General features: G+C 39.5%; 1 protein-coding gene across 4 annotated transcripts in view; it reads left to right on the forward strand.

The window, feature by feature from the left end:
- The window catches only part of FANCD2 (FA complementation group D2), a 66,145-nt gene that overhangs the window by 10,461 nt on the left and 30,832 nt on the right, over positions 1-24,852 (forward strand). For all 4 annotated transcript variants that reach the window (XM_042449951.1, XM_042449954.1, XM_042449955.1 and 1 more), the window contains exons 10-28: positions 452-539; positions 1,321-1,425; positions 2,798-2,898; positions 6,663-6,771; positions 7,991-8,026; positions 8,953-9,096; positions 9,807-9,941; positions 10,423-10,554; positions 11,006-11,113; positions 12,443-12,552; positions 13,563-13,623; positions 15,621-15,740; positions 16,468-16,541; positions 16,643-16,789; positions 20,046-20,146; positions 20,491-20,606; positions 21,497-21,605; positions 23,156-23,257; positions 24,349-24,461. In XM_042449951.1, the coding sequence (XP_042305885.1) occupies positions 452-539; positions 1,321-1,425; positions 2,798-2,898; positions 6,663-6,771; positions 7,991-8,026; positions 8,953-9,096; positions 9,807-9,941; positions 10,423-10,554; positions 11,006-11,113; positions 12,443-12,552; positions 13,563-13,623; positions 15,621-15,740; positions 16,468-16,541; positions 16,643-16,789; positions 20,046-20,146; positions 20,491-20,606; positions 21,497-21,605; positions 23,156-23,257; positions 24,349-24,461 (2,011 nt within the window). The remainder of the gene's footprint in view (positions 1-451; positions 540-1,320; positions 1,426-2,797; positions 2,899-6,662; positions 6,772-7,990; positions 8,027-8,952; positions 9,097-9,806; positions 9,942-10,422; positions 10,555-11,005; positions 11,114-12,442; positions 12,553-13,562; positions 13,624-15,620; positions 15,741-16,467; positions 16,542-16,642; positions 16,790-20,045; positions 20,147-20,490; positions 20,607-21,496; positions 21,606-23,155; positions 23,258-24,348; positions 24,462-24,852) is intronic.

The raw sequence follows: 24,852 nt of genomic DNA on the forward strand, positions 1-24,852 counted from the left end.
TGGTATTTTATATGAAGACATTGTCTAGCATGTCTAGTGACAAAGTGGACAAAGAAAAAAGTGATTGTATTTTGAGGAGTGTTTGAAATGCAAGGGCAGTGAGGAATTCTTGAAAGAGCTGGGATCACACTGCTGTAGGTCTCATTTTTACTAGTCTTGTAAGAATATCAGAAATATATGTAAAATGCTTTGGATACATGGAAATGCAACTGTTTGTTATAAATAGCGAAATAGGGCAAGCTTTATGGAGTGCAGTTATTGATTGTAAATAAGTCATTTTGTAGCTATTGTAAAATGTAAAAAAAAATGATAACTATCAGGAAAATTCTGCTCTACCAGGATATGAAAGTCTCCTGCTAGTTATATTGTTTATATTGAATAGATTTCAGTTGATTGCAGTTTGTGAATATTGCTAGTGTTAAAAATAAAATATATTTGATTGTCCTTTTAGTTCTTTGTTAAAGGTGAACACTGAGCTAATGGTTCCAATCCTGGATGCTCTTTCCTGTTTAAATCTTGATCTGGAGCTTCTGTCTGAGGTAAGAGGTCTTGTTGTAAATGAGTAGGGCCATAAACAAGGTATAATTAAAATCATTATACAAATGAAATTAAATCTTATGCAAGCTTCGAGGTGTCTAGAGGAAATTACAGAAATTGCATTTTATGAAGCGGAGTTCTCAGTGTGGTTAAGTCTTTTTTATTGTGTTTTTATCTTTTTAAAATTATAGCTCACGTTTTTATACTGTTTTAATCTTCTCTTTTTAAAAGAACTATCATTTATTAACTTATGTATAAATAATGTTTCAATCATACCTTTTTTAAAAAATGCTATAGGCTGCCTCTCCTGTGTGGAGAAAGGAAGGAAGGAAGGAAGGAAGGAAGGAAGGAAGGAAGGAAGGAAGGATGGATGGATGGATGGATGGAAATTAGGTTTGCCAAGACTGAAGTGATTGCATTCTCAGATCAACTGAGAAGTTCTTCTTGGCTATCTCATCTGTACACTTACCATAATGTGGACAGCAAAGATACACTAAAAGCCAATCTTGGAAGTTTCTTTCTCTGAGAATTCACCTAAGGAATCTCCTGATCATATTATGGAAGTTCTGAGCAAGTTCTAAAATGTGGAGTTGTTTTTAATAGCTTTTTTGAATCTTAAAGGTTTGGGACTATATATAATTTATTTCTTTGTTGGTGTGGGTTTTCCACTACAGTCTATCAAGAGCCTGAGGCATGGTATAAATGAGAAGTGCAAATAAATGTACAGGTATGCTATTCCTCTTCTTACTACTACAGCTGGCCATTTTGCTGCTCTCATCCTAGGTATGCAAGTCTGTTATGGTCACAGTGGCTGCTGTAAAAGTGGAAGATTTGCCTGTAGTAGTTAAATTTATTCTCCGGTCCATCAAGGCAACTAATGCAGTAGAGGTAAGGTAGCTTCTCTTAAAAGTGAAAGACTGAATAACATGTAAATACAGGGAGCCATACTGGAATAGCACTCGGACATTTACTATTATTGTGTACGTAAACAAATATATAAGCCAGCACAATTTCACATGTGAAACTACTGACATAGTTAAGTTTCCTGGTTGTTTTACATACAGTATCATATTGTCCATGTAGGTAAGGATGCCATTCTTGCTAGGAGAATTCCATTGTGATTATTAAAATGACCTGACATTAGTAAACTACCTGATTAAGCTACTGTATTAGGATCAGAAGAAGAAGAACTAGGAATCAGAAGAAGACTAGGAATGGGAAGAGCAGCAATGAAAGAGCTAGATAAAATCCTAAAAAGATATACAACTGAGCACTAAAATTAGAATCATCCAAGCCATCGTATTCCCTATTACAATGTATGGATGTAAAAGCGGGACAGTGAAGAAAGCAGTTAAGAAGAAAATTAATTCATTTGTAACGTGGTGCTGGAGAAGACTACTGAGGATATTGTGGAAATGCTATCATATTTTGGCCTCAAGAGAAGGCATGACTCATTAGAAAAGAAAATGTTAGGGAAGGTGGAGGGAAGTAGAAAGAGGAAGGCTTGCAAGCTAGATTGATAGATTCAATTAAGGAGGTCACAAATATGAATTTACAGGACCTAAGCAGAGCAGTGGGTGATAGGGAGTCTTGGAGAAGTTTCATCCACAGGGTCACCATGAGTCGGGGTTGACTCGAGGACAGTGAACAAACTGAAGAGACCCAGCCTGATGTAATAGTTTGGGCATTGGACTAGGACTCTGGAGATGAGGACTCAAATCCCTGCTCAGCCATGGAAACCCACTGAGTGACATGGGCAAGTCATACTCTCTCAGCCTCAGGAAGGCAAATGCAAGCACCCTCTGAACAAATCTTGTCCTGTCATGATAGGGTCGCTAAATGTCAGAATGACATGAAGGCACACAATACACACACATAGTAGGACACTGGAAGATGATTGGCAGAGCAAAAATGGGATACTGAAGTTTCAGGCCAAACCTTTTTCTTTAAACAGCCCTAGAATGAAACCCTTCATTTCTGCCCACCCCCCTTTTGTTTGCTTGTTTCTCTTTACCTTAAAAGGAAATAGGATTTTATTTTCAAAGCTAGTTAAAATACTGTCATTGCAAAAGTACGCTGTTAAAAGTCCAAACAAAGTTTTACATTTGTGTAAAATAACTCGTGTGTCTAGGAGTAATCTTTGTATGCTCTTTCCTTCACACTTATTACTTCACAGTTTTTGTCTTCTTAACCCCCTGTATGAAAATTTATTTTTTTGTGCATGTCTCTGAGTATAACTGTAGAAACATATACCTTGCAGGTAATTTCTGATCTTCGTAAGAAGCTGGACCTAGACTCATGTGTTTCGCTTCCACAAATTCAGGCTTCCCAGAGTAAATTCAGGAACCAGTCTCAGGCAAGGTTTGTATGTAATACAATGGCTGGAATTCAACCTCATCCTTAGAGTTACTGTGCCAGTACAGGGACAAACTAATGGTTACACCAACATTTTATGGGAAAAACTTGATATTGAAACAATCAGCCTACTGTTGTACTTCTGGGTCTCTCCTGTCTTTGCTGGCACAAATTCACGTGAATCTCACTATTTAATTGCTTTCTCCCTTCCAACTAAATCCGCAGCACTCCCATCATTCTATATTTGCCTGGGCTCCATTTCCTCCAGTTGTATTTGTGCCCATTAACTTTCTGTGTAATCTTTGCCCTCTTGATCCTTGCCCTTCATGGCTGGCTGTCCAGGGAGGAGATGCCTTGAGGATGTTCCTGAGGGATATCATCAATGCATCCCTTAGGGAAGGTCGTGTTCCATCTTGTTTGAAGCAAGCGGCGGCCAGGCCGCTCCTGAAAAGATCTTTCCTTGACCCCCTGGAGATGAACAACTATAGGCCAGTCTCGCATCTGCCTTTTTTGAGCAAAGTGATCAAGAGGGCTGTTGCTTTTCAGCTCCATGTTGTCTTGGATGAAACCGATTATCTAGATCCATTTCAAACCGGCTTTAGGACAGGATATGGAGTTGAGACTGCCATGGCTGCTTTAGCTGATGACTTTCGTCTAGGCATTGACAGGGGTAGTGTGACCCTGTTGGTGCTACTAGACCTCTCAGCAGCTTTTGATACAATAGATCATGACATCCTCTTGGATCACCTGAGAAGGTTAGGAATTGGAGGCATTGCATTGCAGTGGTGCCATTCCTTTCTCTTGGACAGATTTTAGAGGATGATGTTCGGGGACAGTTGCTCATCAAAAAAGGAGCTTAATTGTGGCGTCCCTCAGGGCACCATCCTGTCCCCGGCTATTCAATATATATATATATATATATATATATATATATATATATATATATATAGCCACTGGGAGACATCATTCGGAGACATGGGGCGGGGTGTTATCAATACACTGATGACAATACTTCTCCATGTCTTGGTTTATAGCTTTGACTTCAGATGGCATCTCTCCTCTCAATTAATGTCTTAAAGTGGTAATGGACTGGATGAGGAAAAACAGATTAAAACTTAATCCAGACAAAATGGAGGTACAGTACTTACAGTAGTGGCCCCAAACCCAGGTATTGAGATACAACCTCCTGTCCTAGATGGATCACACTCTCCTCAAAGGACTGTGTTCACATTCTGGAGTGCTCCTAGAACTGTCGCTCCAGATGACAAATCAAGTAAATGCAACAGTTAGGAGTGCCTGTTATCGGCTTCGGCTGATATGCCAGCTGCGTCCTTTTCTGGATGTAAGGGACCTAGAAACTGAGGTACATGCACTGGTACTTTCACAGCTCGATTTCTGCAATGCACTCTACATGGGGCTACGTTTGTGCCTAGTTCAGAAGCTTCAATTAGTACAGAATATGGCAGCCAGGTTGGTTTCTGGCACAGCCAGGAGAGAGCACATAACACCTGTCTTAAAATTGCTCCACTGGATGTCTATTAGCTTCCAGGCGCAGTACAAGGTGTTGGTTATTACCTTTAAAGCCCTTAATGGCTTGCGTCCAACCTATCTTTGGGATTGCCTCCTTCCGTATAATCCACCCCATGCACTCAGGTCCTCTGGGAGGAATTTGCTGAAGTCTCTAAAAATCAGACTGTCTGCAACCACCCAGGGGACCTTTTCGGCGACCGCTCCCAGATTATGGAATGGCCTGCCAGAGGAGATCCATCATATTACCAGTTTAGACAGCTTCAAAAAAGCTGTCAAGACAGATCTCTTCCGGCAGGCCTTTCCCGAATAAATTACCGGCCACCAAACTAGAACTTGTTCCCTTTGAATTCTTCTATAATTATGGTCTGTTTTTGCTTTTTAAGGTATGTTTTAAATCAGCATTGTTTAATTATTCTTTTAAGGGGGGTGGGATATTGGGATTTGGATTGTACAGTTTTAATTTGTAAGCCATCCCGGTTGTCCTGGACAGAGGGGCGGGATAGAAATAAAATTTTTATTTTTTATCTTTGGTGAAGAAGCACAGGACATCTGTCACAGTCAAGTGCTCCTTTAATAGACTATAAGACTTTGGGTTGGGATACATATTACAGCCACCATTGTAAGGGCAGTGTGTTAATATGTAGAGAGGCTTGCCACTGTTGGGGTGTGTATATTGAGGCAAAAATAATAACAGCAGAGTTTTGGAGCTTTATTCAGCAGAAATCTTAAAAACTGAAGCAAAAAACAAAACAGTACAAATGGCACATTACGTAGCAGCAAAAATTGAAGCATAGTAAAAACTCCTAGTTCAGCAGCATTTCAATGTTACCTTACCACTGCAGCAGCATGGAGAGCAGTATAACCAGCAAGGTCAGAACCAGCATGGAGAGCATGTACAGAGAATACTCTCAAATATTTTAGTCCGTAGTAAACATTGGCCATGTAATTTTACCCTTTCTTCCAAAGCATGAGCACTACAACCTTGTTATTTTAAGACATTGCAATGCAGTTATACTTTGCTAATTGGCTAACACAATCACCTGGCCTAATTAGCTAATTACATGACTGATTGCTAGTGCATCATGGACTACACCTGCCAGTTTACTAGACTCTCATCCAGTCACAACTTAGTCACAACTAGCATACCTTGACAGCCACATGGATTGTCCCTGTGATGTGGAGAGTCTTCCCATCAATAGAAGCTTTCTGGTGGACATAGAAAGGCTTGTTGCACAGAGGTATGATTGATAATATAAAGCAACACCAGGCCTAGGTGTGTACTTGCTCAGTACCAATATCTTCTGCTACATGACTGGCTCAGTTTTGACATCTCCACAACTTTCTCTTTGTTCTGTTCACTCTGCCTTGGTTGTTACTGGTGGTGCTTCTTTAATATACATGTGGGAGCCCCATAGGTGGTGTGCAAAGGGATCTTGCAGCACCTTTGTGACTAACTGAAAAACAGAGGTCGATAGCATGAGCTTTTGTGCATTTGGTCTGAGGAAGTAGGCTCAAGTCTACTGAAGTTCGTGCTACCAACTTCTGTCTTTCAGTTATTTTCAAAAGTGCTGCAAGATCCCTTTGCATAGTGATTTTCCAGACTATCATGGCTGTGACTTTGAATTCTGCTACTATATGTGGTGTGTAACCTTTCCACCACTCTCTACATGGTCTGCAAAGGACAGGAAGTCCCGTCTCAATTTTGCCCCACAGTCCACCTGATCAGCAGTCATCTGGGCATTAGAGAGAAAACCACTATTCTGACATTGGTCTTAGTAGCACTGGCACAGTGATAATGACACAGATCACTAGGAGGAGGGGGGAGGGTTTAAAAGGAAACACTGATAGTTTCTGACATTGCTTGGTAGTGGGAGATGCTTTAACATCCCCTCATCCACCTTCCCTATACAAAAACAATTTATTTTGTTTTTTTATTTATTATGGTATTTATACCCCGCCCTTCAGCCCTAAAGGCTATCAGAGTGGCTGATATCTCACCCACCCCTTAAAATAACAATTCTCTCTAGATCTCAGTATGCAGGGAGGGAAGAGTTGGCCTCCCTTTTCCTATGTGTTGCTTCTTTCCTTTTATTGTTTCTGTGTTTTATCACTTCCAGCACACTCTTGTGGGTAGTAATTTAGCCATTGCCATTAGTATTGAATTAATCATTACCTGCTAAAACTATTTCATTTGTTTTTAAAGATGATGTGGTAACTCCCCCTGTTGTGCTTTGTTTTAGTCTGCCTGCAAGCCAAGTGAGCATTAACCTGGACTGTGTCAAGCTTCTTTTTGAAGTCATAAAGTCAGCTGTTAAATTCCAGAAGACCATTTTAGAAGGCTGGATTAAGGTCAGGTTGTGTTTTTCCTGGGTAGCTGAATACATGCAGTTTCATAAAAACCATCTTATACTGTTGACTTTCTCCAAATGTCCTATTGAAGTCTATTTGCTCATGTATAATACAGTGGGCCCTCTCCATACGCGTTCCGGATGCCTCCGCATATGGGGAAAAACGCTTAAGCTCAAACCCCATTGGCTGCAATAGGGGAGCGCTTCTGCATTCAGCGTGGTGCGCGCGCCATTTATTGCCCGGCAGCTTAACTTTCCGCGTAAGGTTAAAGCCATGTATGACGCACCTGCATATGGCGCAGGCGCACTGTAAATGTCTCTGTAAAATATGAACTATTTAAAGAATGGCTTTGTTTTGTAGTCAGGGTTCCTGAGTACAACAACAAAGCTTCCTATTTAGGAGCAGAGATGTTCTGGGTACCAAGAGGGAGAAAATAGAAATTACACCTCAAATAACATACTTGCTGCCTAAAGTCCTGCTGCTAACCCATTTTTTGACGCACACTACTGGGAAGGGAGCATCACTGAACCAGGCCAGCCATGGTGCTTCAATGCCATCTTTTGACAGTATAGTATCTTTGAGTCATCATCCAATGTCACCTCTTCAGTGCCACTGCCAGATGAAGCTAGGTGTGTGGCAGTAAAGAGAGGGAGCCTTTTCAGTGGTGGCATCCCATTTATGGAATGTCCTCTTCAGGGAGTTCCTCCTGGCATCTGTATTATAGTCTTTTCAGCACCAGGTGAGGACTATTTTATTTTTCCAAGCATTTTAAGAGCTGCATTTTATGTTTTAGCTTTCTTCCATTTTATTACTGACTTCACTTTAATTTTACGTACGGCATAGTTTCCGCTGATTTTAAATTATGTGTTGCTTCAATTCATTATTTTGTTGACTTTATTGTTTTGTTTTCTAATTTATTGTACATGGCCCAGAGGATTCTGGTTATCAAGTGGTTTACAAGTGGAATCAGTTAGCCCATCCACAATGCAAGTTTTATCATTAGACTGGAATTGGTGGTTCTTATATTCTAAAAGAGGTTCACTCAGGACAATTCAGTGTCAGATTTAGACATAATTTAATGGAACCCTTGCTATTAGAGGTTTTGTTGAAGAGATGTGTCCTGTTCCTTGTGAGTTTTTTTGGTTTTTTGCACAGGTTGTTTAATGTATATATTGTACAACATTGGCATCTGCTTCTTTTGCATTCTTTCCTGGTCTAGGCTATTGAGAATGTTTCTTCTGCTTCTGACCATAAGGTAATTTCTACACAGGTTTTGCAATAGCTTTTTGCCATTTGAATTATCATTTTAAACATATTAATTAAAAATAGAGTGACCTTTGTTTTGTGACACCTACTTTAAAAATTTCAGTTCAGAAATCTGGAACAGTCTAGTGCTGATACTTGTGGAGAAGGAGGATACATTAACCTTTACCTGCATTTGCAGTCATCTTTGTATTTTAGTCTTCATGACTAATGCTGCTGCTGCTGCTGCTGCTGAAGATAATATTCTATTTCTTGTGTGCCTTTTCCTCAAAAACAACAGCCACCTTTAGGCATTTTACAGTTGGAAAATTAATCTCTTCTCCCAAATTTCAAAATAATGGAGGTTGCAGGGATGAACTTTCTGTTCATCCATCTGCTAAATTGTGAGATCTCTACCTATCCTATTTGTATGCGTGTGCTTCTAATGGTAAAGTTTCTTCTGCTTGGTGGCTGTGTTAAAGACTTATAAGATTCAGCTATTAGGACTTCTGTTCACAGTAGGCACAGATGTATGTGTATAGTATATATGATTTATGTAGTTCTTCAGACTGAAAAAAGGATAAATAAATAATTTGCAGAAGCAAGTTTTTTTCCTCTAAGAAATTGCTGTGGAAGATATCTTTATAAACCAAAAGATAGGCTCCTGGAATGAATTCGTGTTTCAACCACAATATTTTAGTCCGTAGTAAACATTGGCCATGTAATTTTACTCTTTCTTCCAAAGCATGTGCACTACGACCTTGTTATTTTAAAAGCAAAATGAAACAGATGTTTTGTGCAGAATTCTGTCCAAAACAGCACATTCTGTGGTGTGGAAGCGTGTTCACTGTTCAGATCGCTTGTGTTGTCAGTTCTTTATTCTCTTGTCTTGCTTGACATTATCTTTTGTGTAATCAGCTATTGTTTTGCTTCAAAAAGGTTCTTGATCTGATAGTGCTGTTTGTAATCTATGCTACAAGTTCAAAGAGCAAGAAGCAAATTGAGAGAGTGCTGAGAAGCAAGATTCGGTTGGGTTATATGCGAGAGCAGTTTCTGCAGAATGCCTTCCGATACCATTCACTCGTGAGTACTTGAGCAGACGTATACTGGCATCCATGCTGAAATCTGCAAGACTGTGTGCCAGTTCACAGACACACCCTGATTATTTTATCCACACAGGTATAGATCTTCATCAAGAGAAATGATTAGTTTATCAATACAGCTGTAGTAGTTCTTTTGGTTCTTAAAGCATGGAGTGTGGCAAGAAGACAAATGCATTTAGGCACATTTCCTGAACTCATAGAGAAGACAGCTTACTAGAATGAGACAGCATTATTGTCTGTGCTCTGATTTCTTAGCCACTTTAGATTTTGATATCTAAAAATACTTATGTACCACTCTGTTAGCTTCTCTGAAATGTTGAATTGCTTTTTGTAATTCATGTTGATCTTATTTTGGCAGCAAATTGCAGAGTACCAAGTGCCCATTCATATTACACAATTATAGTGTTATTAATCCACTCTAATGGCTGTGTTTTCATGCTATGGTGTCCTAGGAGTTTTAGTTTGGTCAGAGTCATTAGAGGAGCTTTCTAGCTAAGAATTCAAAAAGTCCATCCCTCAACTGCACATCTCATAGGATTCCACAGGACTGAGCCACAACAGTTAAAGTGGGATCATAGTGATATAACTATGTACTATGGATAGGCTGATTTTGAAATCAGATAGGAATTTGGGAAGGTAGTAGCAATATGTATCTGAAGCCACTTTTTTTTTTGTTCTGTCTTCATGCAGGTTATGAGAGACCTCTTTCCAGCCATCCTGTCACTATCTGAGATTTTTGTACATTCAGCAGATCCATGTATTGTCTCTTTTGGTAGCTGTATGTACAAGCAAGCATTTGCAGCCTTTGATGCTTATTGTCAGCAGGTATAGCCATAAAGTTCCATTCTCTGCTTGGTAAAATGTTTGCATATGTTCACATATTTCCTAAAAAGTAACAGTGTCTCCCGGAAGCTCTGTGGCTATTGACTTCATCTGGAAAACCAAACAAACTAGGGTTCAGAGCAGTATTGTACCACCCTGAACTCTCCTTATTTTTCCTGATTTGAGAAGCTAAGCAGGGTCAGGTTTGGTTAATAGATGAATGACAGACTGCCAGGTATGTCCAATTAGAGTTCACAAAGAATTGTGCAAGAAACACTGGAAAGCCATTGCTGCCAGTGAGAGTTGACAATTTGGGGCAGGGGAATCAATGGTCCGACTCAGGATAAAACAGTTTGCTATACTGAGCCTTTATTAGCTTCCTGCTGAGGTTCACCAGCTCCTCAGCAGTTTCTTCCAAAGCTAGAAGTCTCTTCAACAGCATTTGCACTTCTGAATTTTCCCTTCCTGTGTCTTTTCCCTGCAGGAGATTGTGGGTGCCTTGGTTACTCATGCATGTGGTGGCAATAGTGTTGAAGTGGATGTCTCTCTGGATGTGCTCACTGACTTGGTGTCTCTTCATACCTCATTAGTGGTTCCATATGCAGTCTTTCTAAAGGTAAGCACAGGTGAGAGCTGGGAGCTTAGACTCTGATACCAACAACTTAACAACTACTGTCTTACAGGCAGTCTAACAAATACAAGAGATTTTGGTGAGAAGAAAAAAGAAGAAAAGGGATATTCTCACAAATCTTAAACTTGTCCTCAAATCTCCTTAGTTTATGGTAATTCGCAAGTAACTAGTAATCACAGGAGGAAAATCAAGGAGCTGGAAGTGTGAGATTGTATGAGAAGGGAAAGACTGGCATTCTTTGGAAGAATCTTAGCAACTGGCTGGCTCTAGCTGATCTGTTACAAATTGGCAAATGGTCTAATTTCAACCCACTTCTGATATAAAAGAAACCATTATAAGTATTCCAATTTTCTTTTGCTGTTTTTGCATATTCTTGTATCAATGTGTATCATGAAGATCTTAAGAGTTTTGCCTGATTTTACTTCTCTATTTTTAGAGCATTTTAGACTACATGGATAATCTAAGTCCACAACAAATCCGCAAACTATTCCATATACTTAGTGTGCTGGCATTCAGCCAGGGGCACAGAAGCAGCCACATTCAGGTAAGTGAAAATATTGCCTAGCCACTGAAAGCTGGAGAAGGTGAGTCCTATACCTAACCAGATATGTCTAGATGCCAGTGTTATCAGTAAAACTGGTATACATGTTCTAACAGTACATGGTCAGAATTTGGTGAATGCTGCCAAACCAATTACTGGAGATAAAAAGATATTTCTCCACTTGTCAGATGTGCATCAGTGAATAATAGGAACCACACTTATGTGACAGTCAGCATTGTTCTAAAAAGCTGGTATTTCACAATTGTTTTTCTAAGGCAGGATACAAACCGCCACTTTGCGGCGCTCCCCCGCCGCCGCCATTTGCTCCGTGCGGGAGCCGCAGCAGCCAAACCGCGCGACTCCCGCGCGGAGCAAAAAAGAAGCTCCATTTCGGAGCTTCTTTCTGCGGCGCATCTATGACGTCGCGAGGCGCCGCAGGCGCATTCGCGACGTCATAAGCGCCGCGACACGTCTGGACGCTATGCGTCCAGTACGTAAAGATGGCGGCGCCCATGTGGAAGGGGCGCCGCCATCTTGTACGTACTGTATACGTACTAGGGTTAGGGGGGTGCGGAAGCACCGCCCCTTCCTAACCCTAGTACGTATACAGTACGTACTATATGGCGGTGTGTATCCCGCCTAAGATTCACATATAAAAGTTAATACCAAACTTGAACATTTGGTCGCTAGGGGTTCTAAGCATTTTAGTCTGTTGCAAGAAAATCAACAAAGGGTTTTATGGCATCTTAGAGGCTAGAATATTGAGGGAACACCTTTTAGTCTTCAAGGTGCCACCAGTCTCTGTACAGACACCTGTGAAATATGTGTAATCTGACATAGCCCCCCCCCAGTGGTTTACCTTATATTATCTTTTACTGTTTGTGACATGATACATATCAGCACTGCCTTGCAAGCCACTTTTTAATCAACTTGGCTGTCCATCTTCATGCTTTTTCTTTCTTGAACATTTGCTATAGTTGTAATTTCCAGTCTCTCAGATTTGTACATTAAATTTCCACCTATGCTTGAATGAAATGAATGTCTTGCTTGCTAGCACAGCATTTATTATCTCCTTCCCCAAGAGCCATCTCTCAAATGCTGGGGACGTTACGTTATGTTTGTTGTATCTGAAGGATGGTTTGACAGTAGAAAACATCTCTGAATCACACCTTGATAGATTTGCAAGATAGAAGGAGTAGACATGATTTAGTCTCGCATGCACTGCTGCTCTTCTTTAGGATTCATATGTAATTCAGTGGCATGAGTTATCATGTTCACTACTGGATAAAGCATTTCTTATTCTAACACCTTGTTCCCTCTTTTTCTATGCAGGATGATATGCACATGGTGATTAGAAAACAACTCTCCAGCACTATTCCTAAGTATAAGCGCATTGGAATTATTGGTGCAGTTACCATGGTGGGCAGCATGGCAGAAAAGAGGTGAGCAAGAAGTTCAGATGTTCACATCATTCTTTCTCTTTGTTCTGGACACGAAAGAGGTAGTGTCTCTTAATAAATGTTCTATAAAACCCCAAGGGAACAAGACTGTTTTCAAAAATAAATTTCCAAACAGACAGTTTTGTGTTTCCTTATAGCTATAATCTATCAGGGTTTCATCAAAGTTGGTGCTACTAATAAGCCTTAGAAAATTTGAAAAGCAGGATCCGTGACCCTGGTCCAAAACACATCACAGATATAATCCAGTGTGAGACCACTTTAACTGCCTTGGCTCAGTGCTTAGGGAATCCTGGGACAAAGAAGGCTAAATGTCTCATAAAACTACAGTTTCCAGAATTCCCTAGCATTGAGCCAGGGCAGTTAAAGTGGTCTCAAACTGGATTATTTCTGCTTTGTTTTGGACCCGTGTTACTGGTTCAGAGGAGTGCACACAAGAGAGTGTGAACCACACTTTGAGCCTGCCTTGCACATGTCTACCAAATGATACGGATGCTCTTTAATATATTGTGCAATACACTTTGCTAGTAAGAAATTATGTCTCACAAATGGATGCAATTTGGAAGGCATTTAAAGGAGCATGTCAAAATATGTTTGCTGACAGGAAAATGAAGTTCTTTCACTTGATTTCTTTTCATCAAACAATTGCATTTCAGTGGGTGGGTGGGGATGTTGTCATGCAGAGGGGGTTTTCAGAGGCTTTGCTGACAACTCTTGTTATCCCTATGGCTTTAGAATCCCACTCAACCTTCCCAGGAGCATTACTGTGGAATTGTAATAGATATGTGAGCATGAGGATGACTTAGACATGTGTGGTGGTCAGTGAGTTGTAAAGGATGAATATAGTTCAAAGGCTCTTGTGTACATTTGTTCTGGGAGGAGATCCTCAGAGTATTTTTAGTCCTTGGAACATTCTCTGGCTCAGAATAAGAAACTATAAGCGTAGTTGCTCAACTATGTCAGAATGAATTAATTAATATCTAATTTAATTTCAGGAGTAGAGAAAATGGTCAGATAATGGAACGGGCACAGCTGAGCAAAGAGCAATGTAGGCAGGCAAGTATATGGATGTATGCAGAATAGATGTTTGCTGCTTAGCCTGGAGAAAGGGGACTCTACTGGTTTAATGCCTGAGGAATCTTCAGATCAGCAAAGAAAACTACAGGCATATTTAAGGATGGGGAAGAATTTGTGTACCAATCATGTTAACACCCTTTCACCTGTAGCATCAAAAATAACTTATGACAGGAGAGAAGATACTTGGATGTATTCTGTCTTTTGATACAGGTACAGGTGGTCTCCTTTATCCAGAATTCTGAAATGTTCCAAAATCCAATACTTTTTTATGAGTGACTGAGATAGTGATACCTTTGATTTTTGATGGTTCACTGCACACAAACATTATTTCAGGCAAAAAACATACTTAAAATATTAGGTATAAAATTACATTCAGGCTATGTATATAAGATGCATTTGAAACATCAGTTGTGTTTAGACTTGGGTCCCATCTCTAAGATATCTCATTATGTATGTATATGCAAGTACATGTATTCCAGAATCTGAAAAAATCCAAAACACTTATGATCCATAGCATTTCAGATAAGGGAGATTTAACCTATATGGCCATTGTTTGTTTCTTGCTATCTTTAATTAAAGTGTGTGTGTGTGTGTTGCATGTTGCAGAGTACATTCATCTAAAGAGAGAAAAACATAAATAGATGGGGGAAAAATCCACACCCTCAGAACAACGGGGAAGTTTTTACTTGATTGCCCCAAGGTAAAACTAGCAGCAACTCACCAGAGGGCTTATACGGCGACAGCCCCTACCCTCTGGAATGCACTCCCAGAAAAGATCCGAGACTATTCTACATTAGAAGCCTTTAAGAAGGCATTAAAAACCCACCTCTTTCAAGTAGCATATCCTCCTGATTCTGTTTAGATTAAGGAGTGTCCCCCCCACAACTGATGGTTTTAAGGATCTGTATATGGTTCAGGTTTTTAGGAAATTGTATGAAATTGTGATTGTAATTACTGAGTCATTTTATTGTTTTGTACTGTGACATATGTCACATGCTTACTATGTTGTGAACCGCTTTGATCTACAGGAAAGGCGGTATATAAATAAAGTTTTTATTATTTTATTATTATTAATGTTGTTGTTGTTGTTGTTGTTGTTGTTGTTATATTTATTTATATCCTACTCTTCTCCCAAAACTGGGAATCAGGGCAGCTCAGAAACTTAACGGCTGTCAAGTTAACCTTAGGCTTGATCAGGTGGACATAGTCTTATCAATCTGAGTATCATCTTGTGAAGAACAAGATAGAGTGTTGTGTTTGTGGGAAAGGGAAGGAAGAGAGTTGGCCAGTTCAGTTATAATGCTAAAACATGGCTTAGTACTGCTTACATAGTGGATAACTGCAACAGGGACTAATTTTCACTCTTGTGCACTATATCAGCTGTCAACCTTAGATTGGCAACTTTTAGGATCATCAGGCCAATTTTGAGCCTGTTAGGCAGCAGTCTTACAGTTCATCTGATTTCTTTCAGGACTCCAGAAGTGAAATTTGAGCTATTTTTTGTTATTTAGGGGATGGGGGGGGGGTTGTATAAAATATTTGGAGGTGTTCAGGGACTCATGACCCACAGAAAAGGGTTTGTTGACTACATGCAATACACTGCTCTTCTCTCCTTTGGCACATCATTGAAGATATTATTTCTAATGACGTTTATAGCTTGTTTGAGGAACTCTAATTAGTTCCAAACTTGGGTCAGTTCAAATAAGCCAGGATCAAACTCTGGTTTATGAACCTGTCTTATTCACTACCTATAGTTTAAACAGAATTCCTTGAGTTTGGGCATAATAGGGAATTCCTGTTAGTTCAAAATAAAAAATAAGATGCATTTAATGTCTTCCTCTTTGGATTTGGGGAGGAAGTAATAAATGGAACATGAAGTTGCAAGGCTTGCCATAACTTATATGTATCAATCTATGTTGGAATTTTTGTGGAACGAATCTGTAGCATACCCTAGTAACTGTTACTCTTTTTTGCAGATCACATCTTTACTGGAGCTGGTGTGCTCCTCCTGTGGGCAGGTTCCCCAGGCTTTGGCTCTTTACTATGATGAACTTGCCAACTTAATTCAGAAAGGGAATATGGATTTGCAGATCCTGGTAGGATACACAGCTATTGACTTACATATATTCAGTTATCAATACTTCATAAGAATAGCTGGAATAGTGCCTTTTAAAGTGCCTGTGGTGTCCTCGATGAAATTAAGCCCTTGCACAGCAAATGGTTTCAACATAGTTTTTCCATTTTAACATTCCTGCAGTAACAGTACCACAACCAGCCCTAATTAGCTCCTACTTAGCCCTAATTATCAGTTGGTTATGTCAAGGTCTGCCTCCTGTTGCCACCATTTTGTGACTGGTGGGCCTCAGCCACTTTCAGCTCTGTCAAGGTGAACCTGATAGGTAGAAAATCTGAGAACCCCTTCTGTAGTATGTCAGATCTGAAGACTAATCACATGCTTATAGGAAGCTCATACAAAGAGTGCTTCCCAACATGATCATTCACTATGTAACCCTATTAAAAGAGTTGTGGAAGATACCAACAGTTAACCAATTTTCTGTTTTTGTGGGGGGTTTTTTCACTCTTTATTTCTGTTTTGTATGAATCCCTTGGTGAATTATTTTGATTGCTGACAAAAGCAATCAGATTTACAGTGAAGTCCTATTCCTGGATTCTCAGAAGCCAGTCCCACTGAAAGGGGTAGCTCTCAGGCAGCTCAAATCATATCTTAATATGCACCAAACTTAAAGTAAATATTCTAGTTATTGATGGAACAAGAGAAAGTAGTGACTTCTGTGAAATATTTTCTCTCTTTCTCTTCTTTAGGATTGGATTGGGAGCAGTGTGGTGAAGGACTTTGAGACAGATTTTGTGACAGATCTTGTTCCTATAGAGGACAGGTATTTCAAAAAACATCTTTCTCTTTAGTAAGAATGATTAAATAGTAATGGAGATGATCTTGACTCAACATTTGATGACTCAACATTTGGTTCGTCTACAGTGCTTTCCTGTTCCCAGTGAAGGCCCTATATTGCTTAGAAGAGGAAGAAAGTGAGGCAACAATTGCTATTAATTTGTTGCCTCTGCTGTCTCAGAGCCAGTTGAACAAGCATGTGGATGAAGTAACAGCTAAAAGTAAGGAAAAAAGGTAAGTGGTACTTCTCTGTTCTATTGAAAAGAACAGAGAATCTGTTTGGCATTGAGGAAATCTGGTTTCTAATGTAGAGTCTTGTAAATTCAGCACAAAATAAGTAAAGAGATAGTACAGGAATACCTGTTTAACCTAAATGAATTTAAGTCTCCAGGACCAGATGAGCTACATCCAAGGGTATTAAAAGAACTGGCAAACGTAATATCAGAACCATTGGCAATAATCTTTGAAAACTCCTGGAGAACTGGAGAAATCCCAGCAGACTGGAGGAGGGCAAACGTTGTCCCCATCTTCAAAAAAGGGAAGAAAGAGGATCCCAACAATTATCGTCCAGTTAGTCTGACATCAATACCAGGAAAGATTCTGGAGCAGATCATTAAACAGAGAGTCTGTGAACATCTAGAAGGCAATGCCATAATCACAAAAAGTCAACATGGGTTTCAGAGAAACCCATGTCATGCCAGACAAATCTAATCTCTTTCTTTGATAAAATTACCAGCTTGGTAGATGAAGGGAATGCTGTGGATATAGTATATCTTGATTTCAGTAAGGCCTTTGACAAAGTTCCCCATGACATTCTTGCAAACAAGCTTGTAAAATGTGGGCTAGACAAGGCAACTGTTAAGTGGATTTGTAACTGGTTGACCGGACGAACCCAAAGGGTGCTCAACAATGGCTCCTTTTCATCCTGGAGAGAAGTGACCCGTGGGGTCCCACAGGGTTCTGTCCTGGGCCCAGTGCTATTCAACATCTTTATCTATGACTTGGATGACAGAATTGGGGGAATACTTACCAAATTTGCAGATGGCACCAAATTAGGAGGATTAGCTAATTACCCCAGAGGACAGGATCAAAATTCAAAATGACCTGAATAGACTAGAAAGCTGGGCCAAAGCTAACAAAATGAACTTCAACAGGGAGAAATGTAAGGTACTGCACTTAGGGCAGAAAAATGAAATGCACAGATATAGGAAGGGGGACACCTGGCTGAATGAAACTACATGTGAAAGGGATCTAGGAGCCCAGTCGACCACAAGTTGAATATGAGTGAACAGTGTGATGCGGCAGCTGAAAAAGCCAATGCAATTTTAGGCTGCATCAATAGAAGTATAGTGTCTAGATCAAAGGAAGTAATAGTGCCACTTTATTCTGCTTTGGTCAGGCACCACCTGGAATATTGTGTCTAGTTCTGGGCCCCACAATTCAAAGGGACATTGTGAAACTGGAGCGTGTCCAAAGGAGGGCGACTAAAATGGTGAAGGGTCTGGAAACCATGCCCTGTGAGGAACGACTTAGGGAGCTGGGGATGTTTAGCTTGGAGAAGAGATGGTTAAGAGGTGCTATGATAGCCCTGTTTAAATATTTGAAGAGATCCGTCTCAACCCCACAGCTTTGGAACTCCCTGCCTGACGAGCTCCACGTTATCACCTCCCTAGATGTATTTAAGAGGAATTTGAAGACCTTCCTATTCTGCCAGGCTTTTCCCCATGTGCCTTAATGTTATCTTTTATCTCCCCTTGATGATGTATACTGTTCAATCCAGCTATTTGTTATGGTTTTAATGTTTTGTAGATAATTGGTTTTAGATGCTGTATAGTTTTTTTAATTGCTATGGGTGGTTGATTTGCATATTGTTGGGGATATATGTTGTTTATAATTGTTTTTGTTGCAATTTTTTGTTGGAAACTGCTATGATCTACACAGGAATAGCGGTATATAAATAAAATTTTATTATTATTATTATGTCTTATTGAGGAGGGAGCAAGCTTGTTTTCTGCTGCTCCAGAGAACAGGACCTGGAGCAATGGATGCAAGCTACAGGAAAAGAGATTCCACCTCAACATTAGAAGGAACTTCCTGACAGTAAGGGCTGTTTGACAGTGGAACACACTCCCTCGGAATGTAGTGGAGTCTCCTTCCTTGGAGGTCTTTAAGCAGAGGCTGCAAGGCCATCTGTCGGGGATGTTTTGATTGTGAGTTCCTGCATGGCAGAGGGTTGGACTGGATGGCCCTTGTGGTCTCTTCCAACTCTATGATTCTATGCTTTAACTGCCATGGTTCAATGCTATGGAATCCTGGGATTTGTACTTTGTTGTGGCATCAGAAGGCTAAATATCACCCAAAATTACAAATCCCAGAATTCCATATGAACCATGGCAGTTAATGTGGTGTCAAGCTGCATTATGCGCCGACTGCACCATAGAAAGCTAATTCATAACAATTCAAATGATTAGTCCATTTGGCTTAGGATTATATAAATGAACTTTTAGCAGCTCTTTGGTGTCTAAGAAAGAAGTCTGCTATATGCAAGTAGATGGAAAGATGTCGAAATTCCAACCATAGCTCAATGGCTATTAAAACTATATGAATATATGGAAACGGACAATTTAACAATTTTCTTAAAAGGGAAACTAAAACAAGACTTTTGCAAAACATGGGAATCCTTGATTAATTTTATGAAGGATAGCGGGGAAGTATGCAGCAATTCTGTTTGAGGAGTAAACAGATCTTAGAAAAGTTTGATGTAACTTTTTAGGTTAGAGTTTTGTTTAAGTATCGTCACAATGGATATTATAAGATTGAGAATATATGTTTGAAGACTGTTTAGACAATTTATGGACACTTATTTGACCGAGAGAAGGAAGATGAAATCGACAAAGACAGCAGAAAAGTGGAGAGGCAAAGTTTAACTGGAGATAGATAAAGGAAATGATAAACCAGTGCGAATATAAATCATGCATGACAAAATAAGAGACTAGAAGTAAATATTCACTTAAGATGACATGTATGATGTTGAAATAACTTTTGGTATTATTATTATATTAAACTAATAAAAATAATTATATATATAAAAAAAGAAGTCTGCCCTAGCCACAGATGTTGAGGACTGAATCATAGAATCGTACAGTTGGAAGAGACCACAAGGGCCATCCAGTCCAACCCCCTGCCATGCAGGAACTCTCAATCAAAGCATCCCTGACAGATGGCCATCCAGCCTCCGCTGAGGCCTTCTACATGCAAAACTACAGTACATTCCTTTAGCTAAGGATAAAGCTACTATTGCCTTCCAGGTGTTTTTTGGACTACATTTCCCAAATCCATCTCTATTGCTATGCCACTGGGTAGTTATAGGCCAAAAATATCTGGCAGGGCTCAGTTGCCCACCCCTCCTGCAATCCTCTCCTAACAAAAATATCTACTGGTACACTTCCTTTCAGTGTAACCACAAGTTTCTTCTCCTCTCTCTCTCTAGGATAGTATCTCCGGAGTGTTTGTCACCATTCTTTCGGCTGCTGAGATTCTGCATATCAGAACTGAATAATGGGAACATGGAGGATATTGATGCCTTGTTAGGTACAGAATATGGACAGTTAGCGCTGTCTGATCTGACTCATCCTATAATTTCTTTAAAAGACTGGAATACTGCAGCTGACATGTTGAGGTAGAAAAAAACCATGAGAAGAATATTTATTCTTTATCTACTGTTTTAGCTCATAATTTCCAGCTTTCTGTAGCAGACTGATACTTATGCTTTAATAAATTATGAGCAACTATCTTCCAGTCATGACAGTCTTCATCTGTCATGAAAACAAAATTCAGATCTGTGTTCTTTGTTTATCATATAATGCTAATTATTGTGTGCAGATGCAATAGATGAGATGAGATATGTGCTCTTTATTCTACATATTGCTTTACAGTTTGCCCTTTATATCTGACCAACCTGGAAGTGGGAGGAAAGTTAGACTCGTTATCTAAGCAAGAGCGTGAATTCCTCTGTACTCTCTTATTTCATGCACTGAACTGGTTCCGTGAGGTAAGAAGTGCTATAAGTAGCATCCTATAATGTTGCCACTCCATACTGGTCTGGTAGGTCAGATGACTGGCGTGATTTGGGAAACACTATGCCCATTAAAATATTATTGAAAGTGTTCACCTATGGTTTGTGATCAGTATGCAGGTATTAATATTTGTACTGTAACAGAAAATGTGATATACAGAGGAGATTTTTATGATCCCTCTGCTGCCACTGCCCTCATTTTTTGATGAAGATTGCTTTTGAAAATACTTGAAACGTGTGTTTCAAGATTGCAGAGCACTGTCCTATGTAGCACAGTTTATGCAGCAATATAGACAAATCTCTGTACTTCATTAAGGCTACAGGCTCTTAAGGTTAAGAGTAGGACCAGCAGATGCACATACTCCTGTCTTTAGCTATATTTTTAGTATGCAGGTTGGTAGCTAATTTTTAATAGGAGTCATATTTGGAACTGAGCAAGGTCTGAAGAATACAATCCTGTACTTCAGAGGTGCACAACTCGTGCCCCTCAGATGTTGCATGTGTAGTCCCTGGAGATGATGAGGACCTCTGCACACACCTTTTGCTGATCATTTGGGTGGCAGGAAGAAGAAAAGCACATTGTTCCCTGGCTTTTGAAATGACTGCTTAGCCAGTGTTGCCAACAGCTATCTCTGTGGAAATGATTGAACAAGGGGTGTTCACTCAGATGAGAGGAGAGATTGTGAGTACAGAGAGGGAAGAAACCAGTGAAGCCTTCAATATTGAAAAGTGTACATTTCTACCATATTGTGAAGTTTATTGAGAACTCTCTGTAGCCTACTTTGGACATGTCAGAATAAATGTATTAGATTTGTAAATAAGCTTTAGCAGCTTATAGATCTCATACAAATAATTTACCTCTTAAGGTTGTGAATGCCTTCTGTCAACAAAATGATGCTGAGATAAAAGGAAGGGTTTTGGCTCGATTACAGAACATTACAGAACTACAATGTCTACTGGAAAAAATCCTGGCAGGTAAGCATATACAGAATATAGGTTTAAATGAGTGTGTGAAAACAACATTCAGCACCTTCAGAACATGTCTCTTGATATAAGGCACTGAAAGTCTTGGATCAGTAGAGCCTAAATGCCTTATTCCCTCTGCCAAAGGGATTTTTGAGTCTTGAGGATGAGCCTATTGGTGCCATAAATTTACAGCGCTATATAAATAAAGGCTAATAATAATAATAATAATAATAACAACAACAACAACATCTGTTATGCTGCAGTTTCCCTATGTAGAATCCAGAAAACTAGTTTCTCAGTCTCGCTGTAACAGTGTGACTTGAAAAAAACCACAAAGGCTGGCTGAATGTAACTTCAGTATGAACAACTTATCTTGTGGAATAATAGCAAAGAATGGCTCACTTTGTACCTGAATTTTAGTACATCTTTCATTGCATTCCTGCTCCTGGCCCTCATCCTTTCAATCCAATACCTGACCAACATCTCATTTTTTGACTTTACCCCTATCCTTTGGTCCTTGTCAGATCTGCTGCCTGACCTCCATCCTATCAGTGGCCATGTCTTCCGTCTCTGTAGTATTTTATGATCAACTGTCCTACCAGAATCAGATCCCAGCTCCAGCACAGTTGGGGCTCCCAGCCATGGACATGTGGACAGAGAACTGCACTTTATTTAAGTGTCTTACCTTCTGGGCCATGATCACTATGACCTAATAACAAACTGCGCCCTTCAATCTTAACAGATTTTTCAGCATAGTGGCTGAGGCTGTATTTTCATTTATACAGGTTCTTGTTGTTGTTACCTTTATTTATATCTTGCCTTGTTCTCAAAACTGGAACTCAAGGCAGATTGCAAATTAAAACAAACACAACATAATTGTGGACTGAAAACCATGCCCTGTGAGGATAGACTTACGATGTTGGGTATGTTTAGCTTGGAAAAGAGAAGGTTAAGAGGCAATATGTTTGCCCTGTTTAAATATTTGAAAGTATGTCATATTGAAGAAGGACAGAACATGTTTGTTTTATGCTGCTTCAAAGATTAGTACATGGAACAGTGGATTCAAACTACAGGAAAAGAGATTCAGTTCAGCATCAAGAAGAACTTCCTGACAGTAAGAGCTGTTTGACAGTGGAACATGCTGCCTCAAAGTTTGGTGAAGTCTCCTTCCTTGGAGATTTTTAAACAGAATCTGGATGGTCATCTGTCAGGAGTGCTTTGATTGTGTGCATGACAAGGGCTTGGACTGGATGGTCCTTGTAGTCTCTTCCAACTTTATGATTCTATAATAGTTTTAAAAAGAAAAAAGATCAACATTAAAATAGAATTAATCTGTTAACAACCCTTAAAAACAATTAAAATACAATTAAAATGTTAAAAGGCAGTTTCATCCAGTACAGCACACTTAAAAGCCCCTCCTTAAAAAAAAAAAATTCTGTTCACAAAACAGAATTTTATTCTGTTGGAATAAAAGTCTAATTGCCAAGGGAATGAGTAATATGTATTGCTTGCCTTATGTCTTATCAACTGAATTGCTTCCCCTTTGTATGTCTTTTCAGCAAGTCCTGGATATGCTCCTCCTCTTGCTAATTTTGATTCTGATACCTTAGAAGGAGTACCTATTATCAATACAGCTGGTACCACCAAAAAGAAGAATAAGGGTAATATATTACAATTCATGAGAATATTGCTTTTCCAGTGAAGTCTGCTATAGATGCTTTTATGGTCAATGGAACTAAGGGGCAAAGTAAACAGGCAAAATGGAGCAATCTGCGGCCACTGTGGCTGCAACTTTTCCAGGACTGCGGCAAGCGGATGACCCACTGCTGAAGTAGACCACCACCAGTGGTCTTAAGCTGCCACTGGCAGGAGTGGGTTTTTCCTGCTCCTTTTTCAGTTGGCTTTGGGCTGCCTAAGGTAGCCTCAGTGCAGCTTCCGTCTACTTCAGGGGCATGCATCATCTAAATGCCATGCCCCCGAAGCAGACAGAAGCCACTTTATTTGGCCCGTCTGCTTTGGGTCTATTTCGTTTAAATATAAATCAATTAAAGCTGCTTTATCTTGAGCCAGATCAATTGTCCATCTAGCCTGATACTATCTGTTCTGATAGGCAGTAACTTTCACAGCAAGAGGTCTTTCCCAAGCCTGGTATCTGATAAATTCTTTCAGCTGGAGATGTCAGAGGTTAAATCTTTGGTCTTCTTCCTGGGCTTTACCCCTGAGCTCTGTTTGTTTGTTTGTTTTATCATTTATTTATATAGCACCATCCATGTAGATGGCACTTTACAAACAGATACAAAATAAAACATTTATAAATATTCAGGAATAAAAAAATATTTAAATGCAGTATTAAACTGCAATGAAAATAAAGTGGTCTCACTCTCCCTAAATAAACCAGTGTAATTACAAGAACTCTTCCATGTGAAAAGTATTTTTATCCACTGTTTTTTAATTTGCTTCTTGTAGTTGAGCTTTTTCTTGCAATAGGTTGTATTGAAGCAATGACTGGTAGTTTACTGTCATCTTTGTGCTACTTATAATTTGCATTTTTCTTCTTACTCCCTTTTCTCTCTTCCTGTTCTACCTACAAATATTCTACCTTTATTTTAAAATATTTATGTTCTACCTTTGCATTGTTTGAGACAGCATACAGAAAGAAAGCAATAATTATCCTTTTTCCACTATATTTTACTAGTCACAGTTAGCACGTACAAAGTTGGTTTAAAGTTTGTTTGTGAAATCTCTTTTCCAGGAAAAAAATCCCTAAAATCTGATAGCAGCAAAACCAGCTCTGCAGACAATTTCTTACTGGAGGAAGATACAGAATCAAATCAGCCTGAATCAGAGGCCAGCCAGCTAGAGAAGGTGCTGTATGTCCTACTTTTGAGGGGAAGTACACGAAAGAGAACTTTGAAAAAGAATCTTTGCCAGGAGTCTCCTTCTAGGAGAATCCCATGAAAATCAGATAAGCCAGAGTCTTATGCAGAAATTGTACAGAAAACTGGCATGGTGCAAGAAAGCTAGGAAAACAAGTGACTTCTCAGTGGTTAATGAGGCTGGATAGGACCAGAGAGAAAGAGGCTTCATTAGGAGCCACTATGACACCCCTAAATCAGTGCACTTGTGATGTTACTGTTTTTCTGTTATGTAGTCATTCAGCTAGTGATAATACATCCATTTCCTGAAAATCCAAAGTCAGTTGGCCACAAAACCCAACAGACCTCTTCTTGCTTTATTGTGTAGTCCATTTTGTTAT

This window comes from Sceloporus undulatus, chromosome 2 (assembly GCF_019175285.1).
Source record: "Sceloporus undulatus isolate JIND9_A2432 ecotype Alabama chromosome 2, SceUnd_v1.1, whole genome shotgun sequence".
Classification (NCBI taxonomy): domain Eukaryota; kingdom Metazoa; phylum Chordata; class Lepidosauria; order Squamata; family Phrynosomatidae; genus Sceloporus; species Sceloporus undulatus.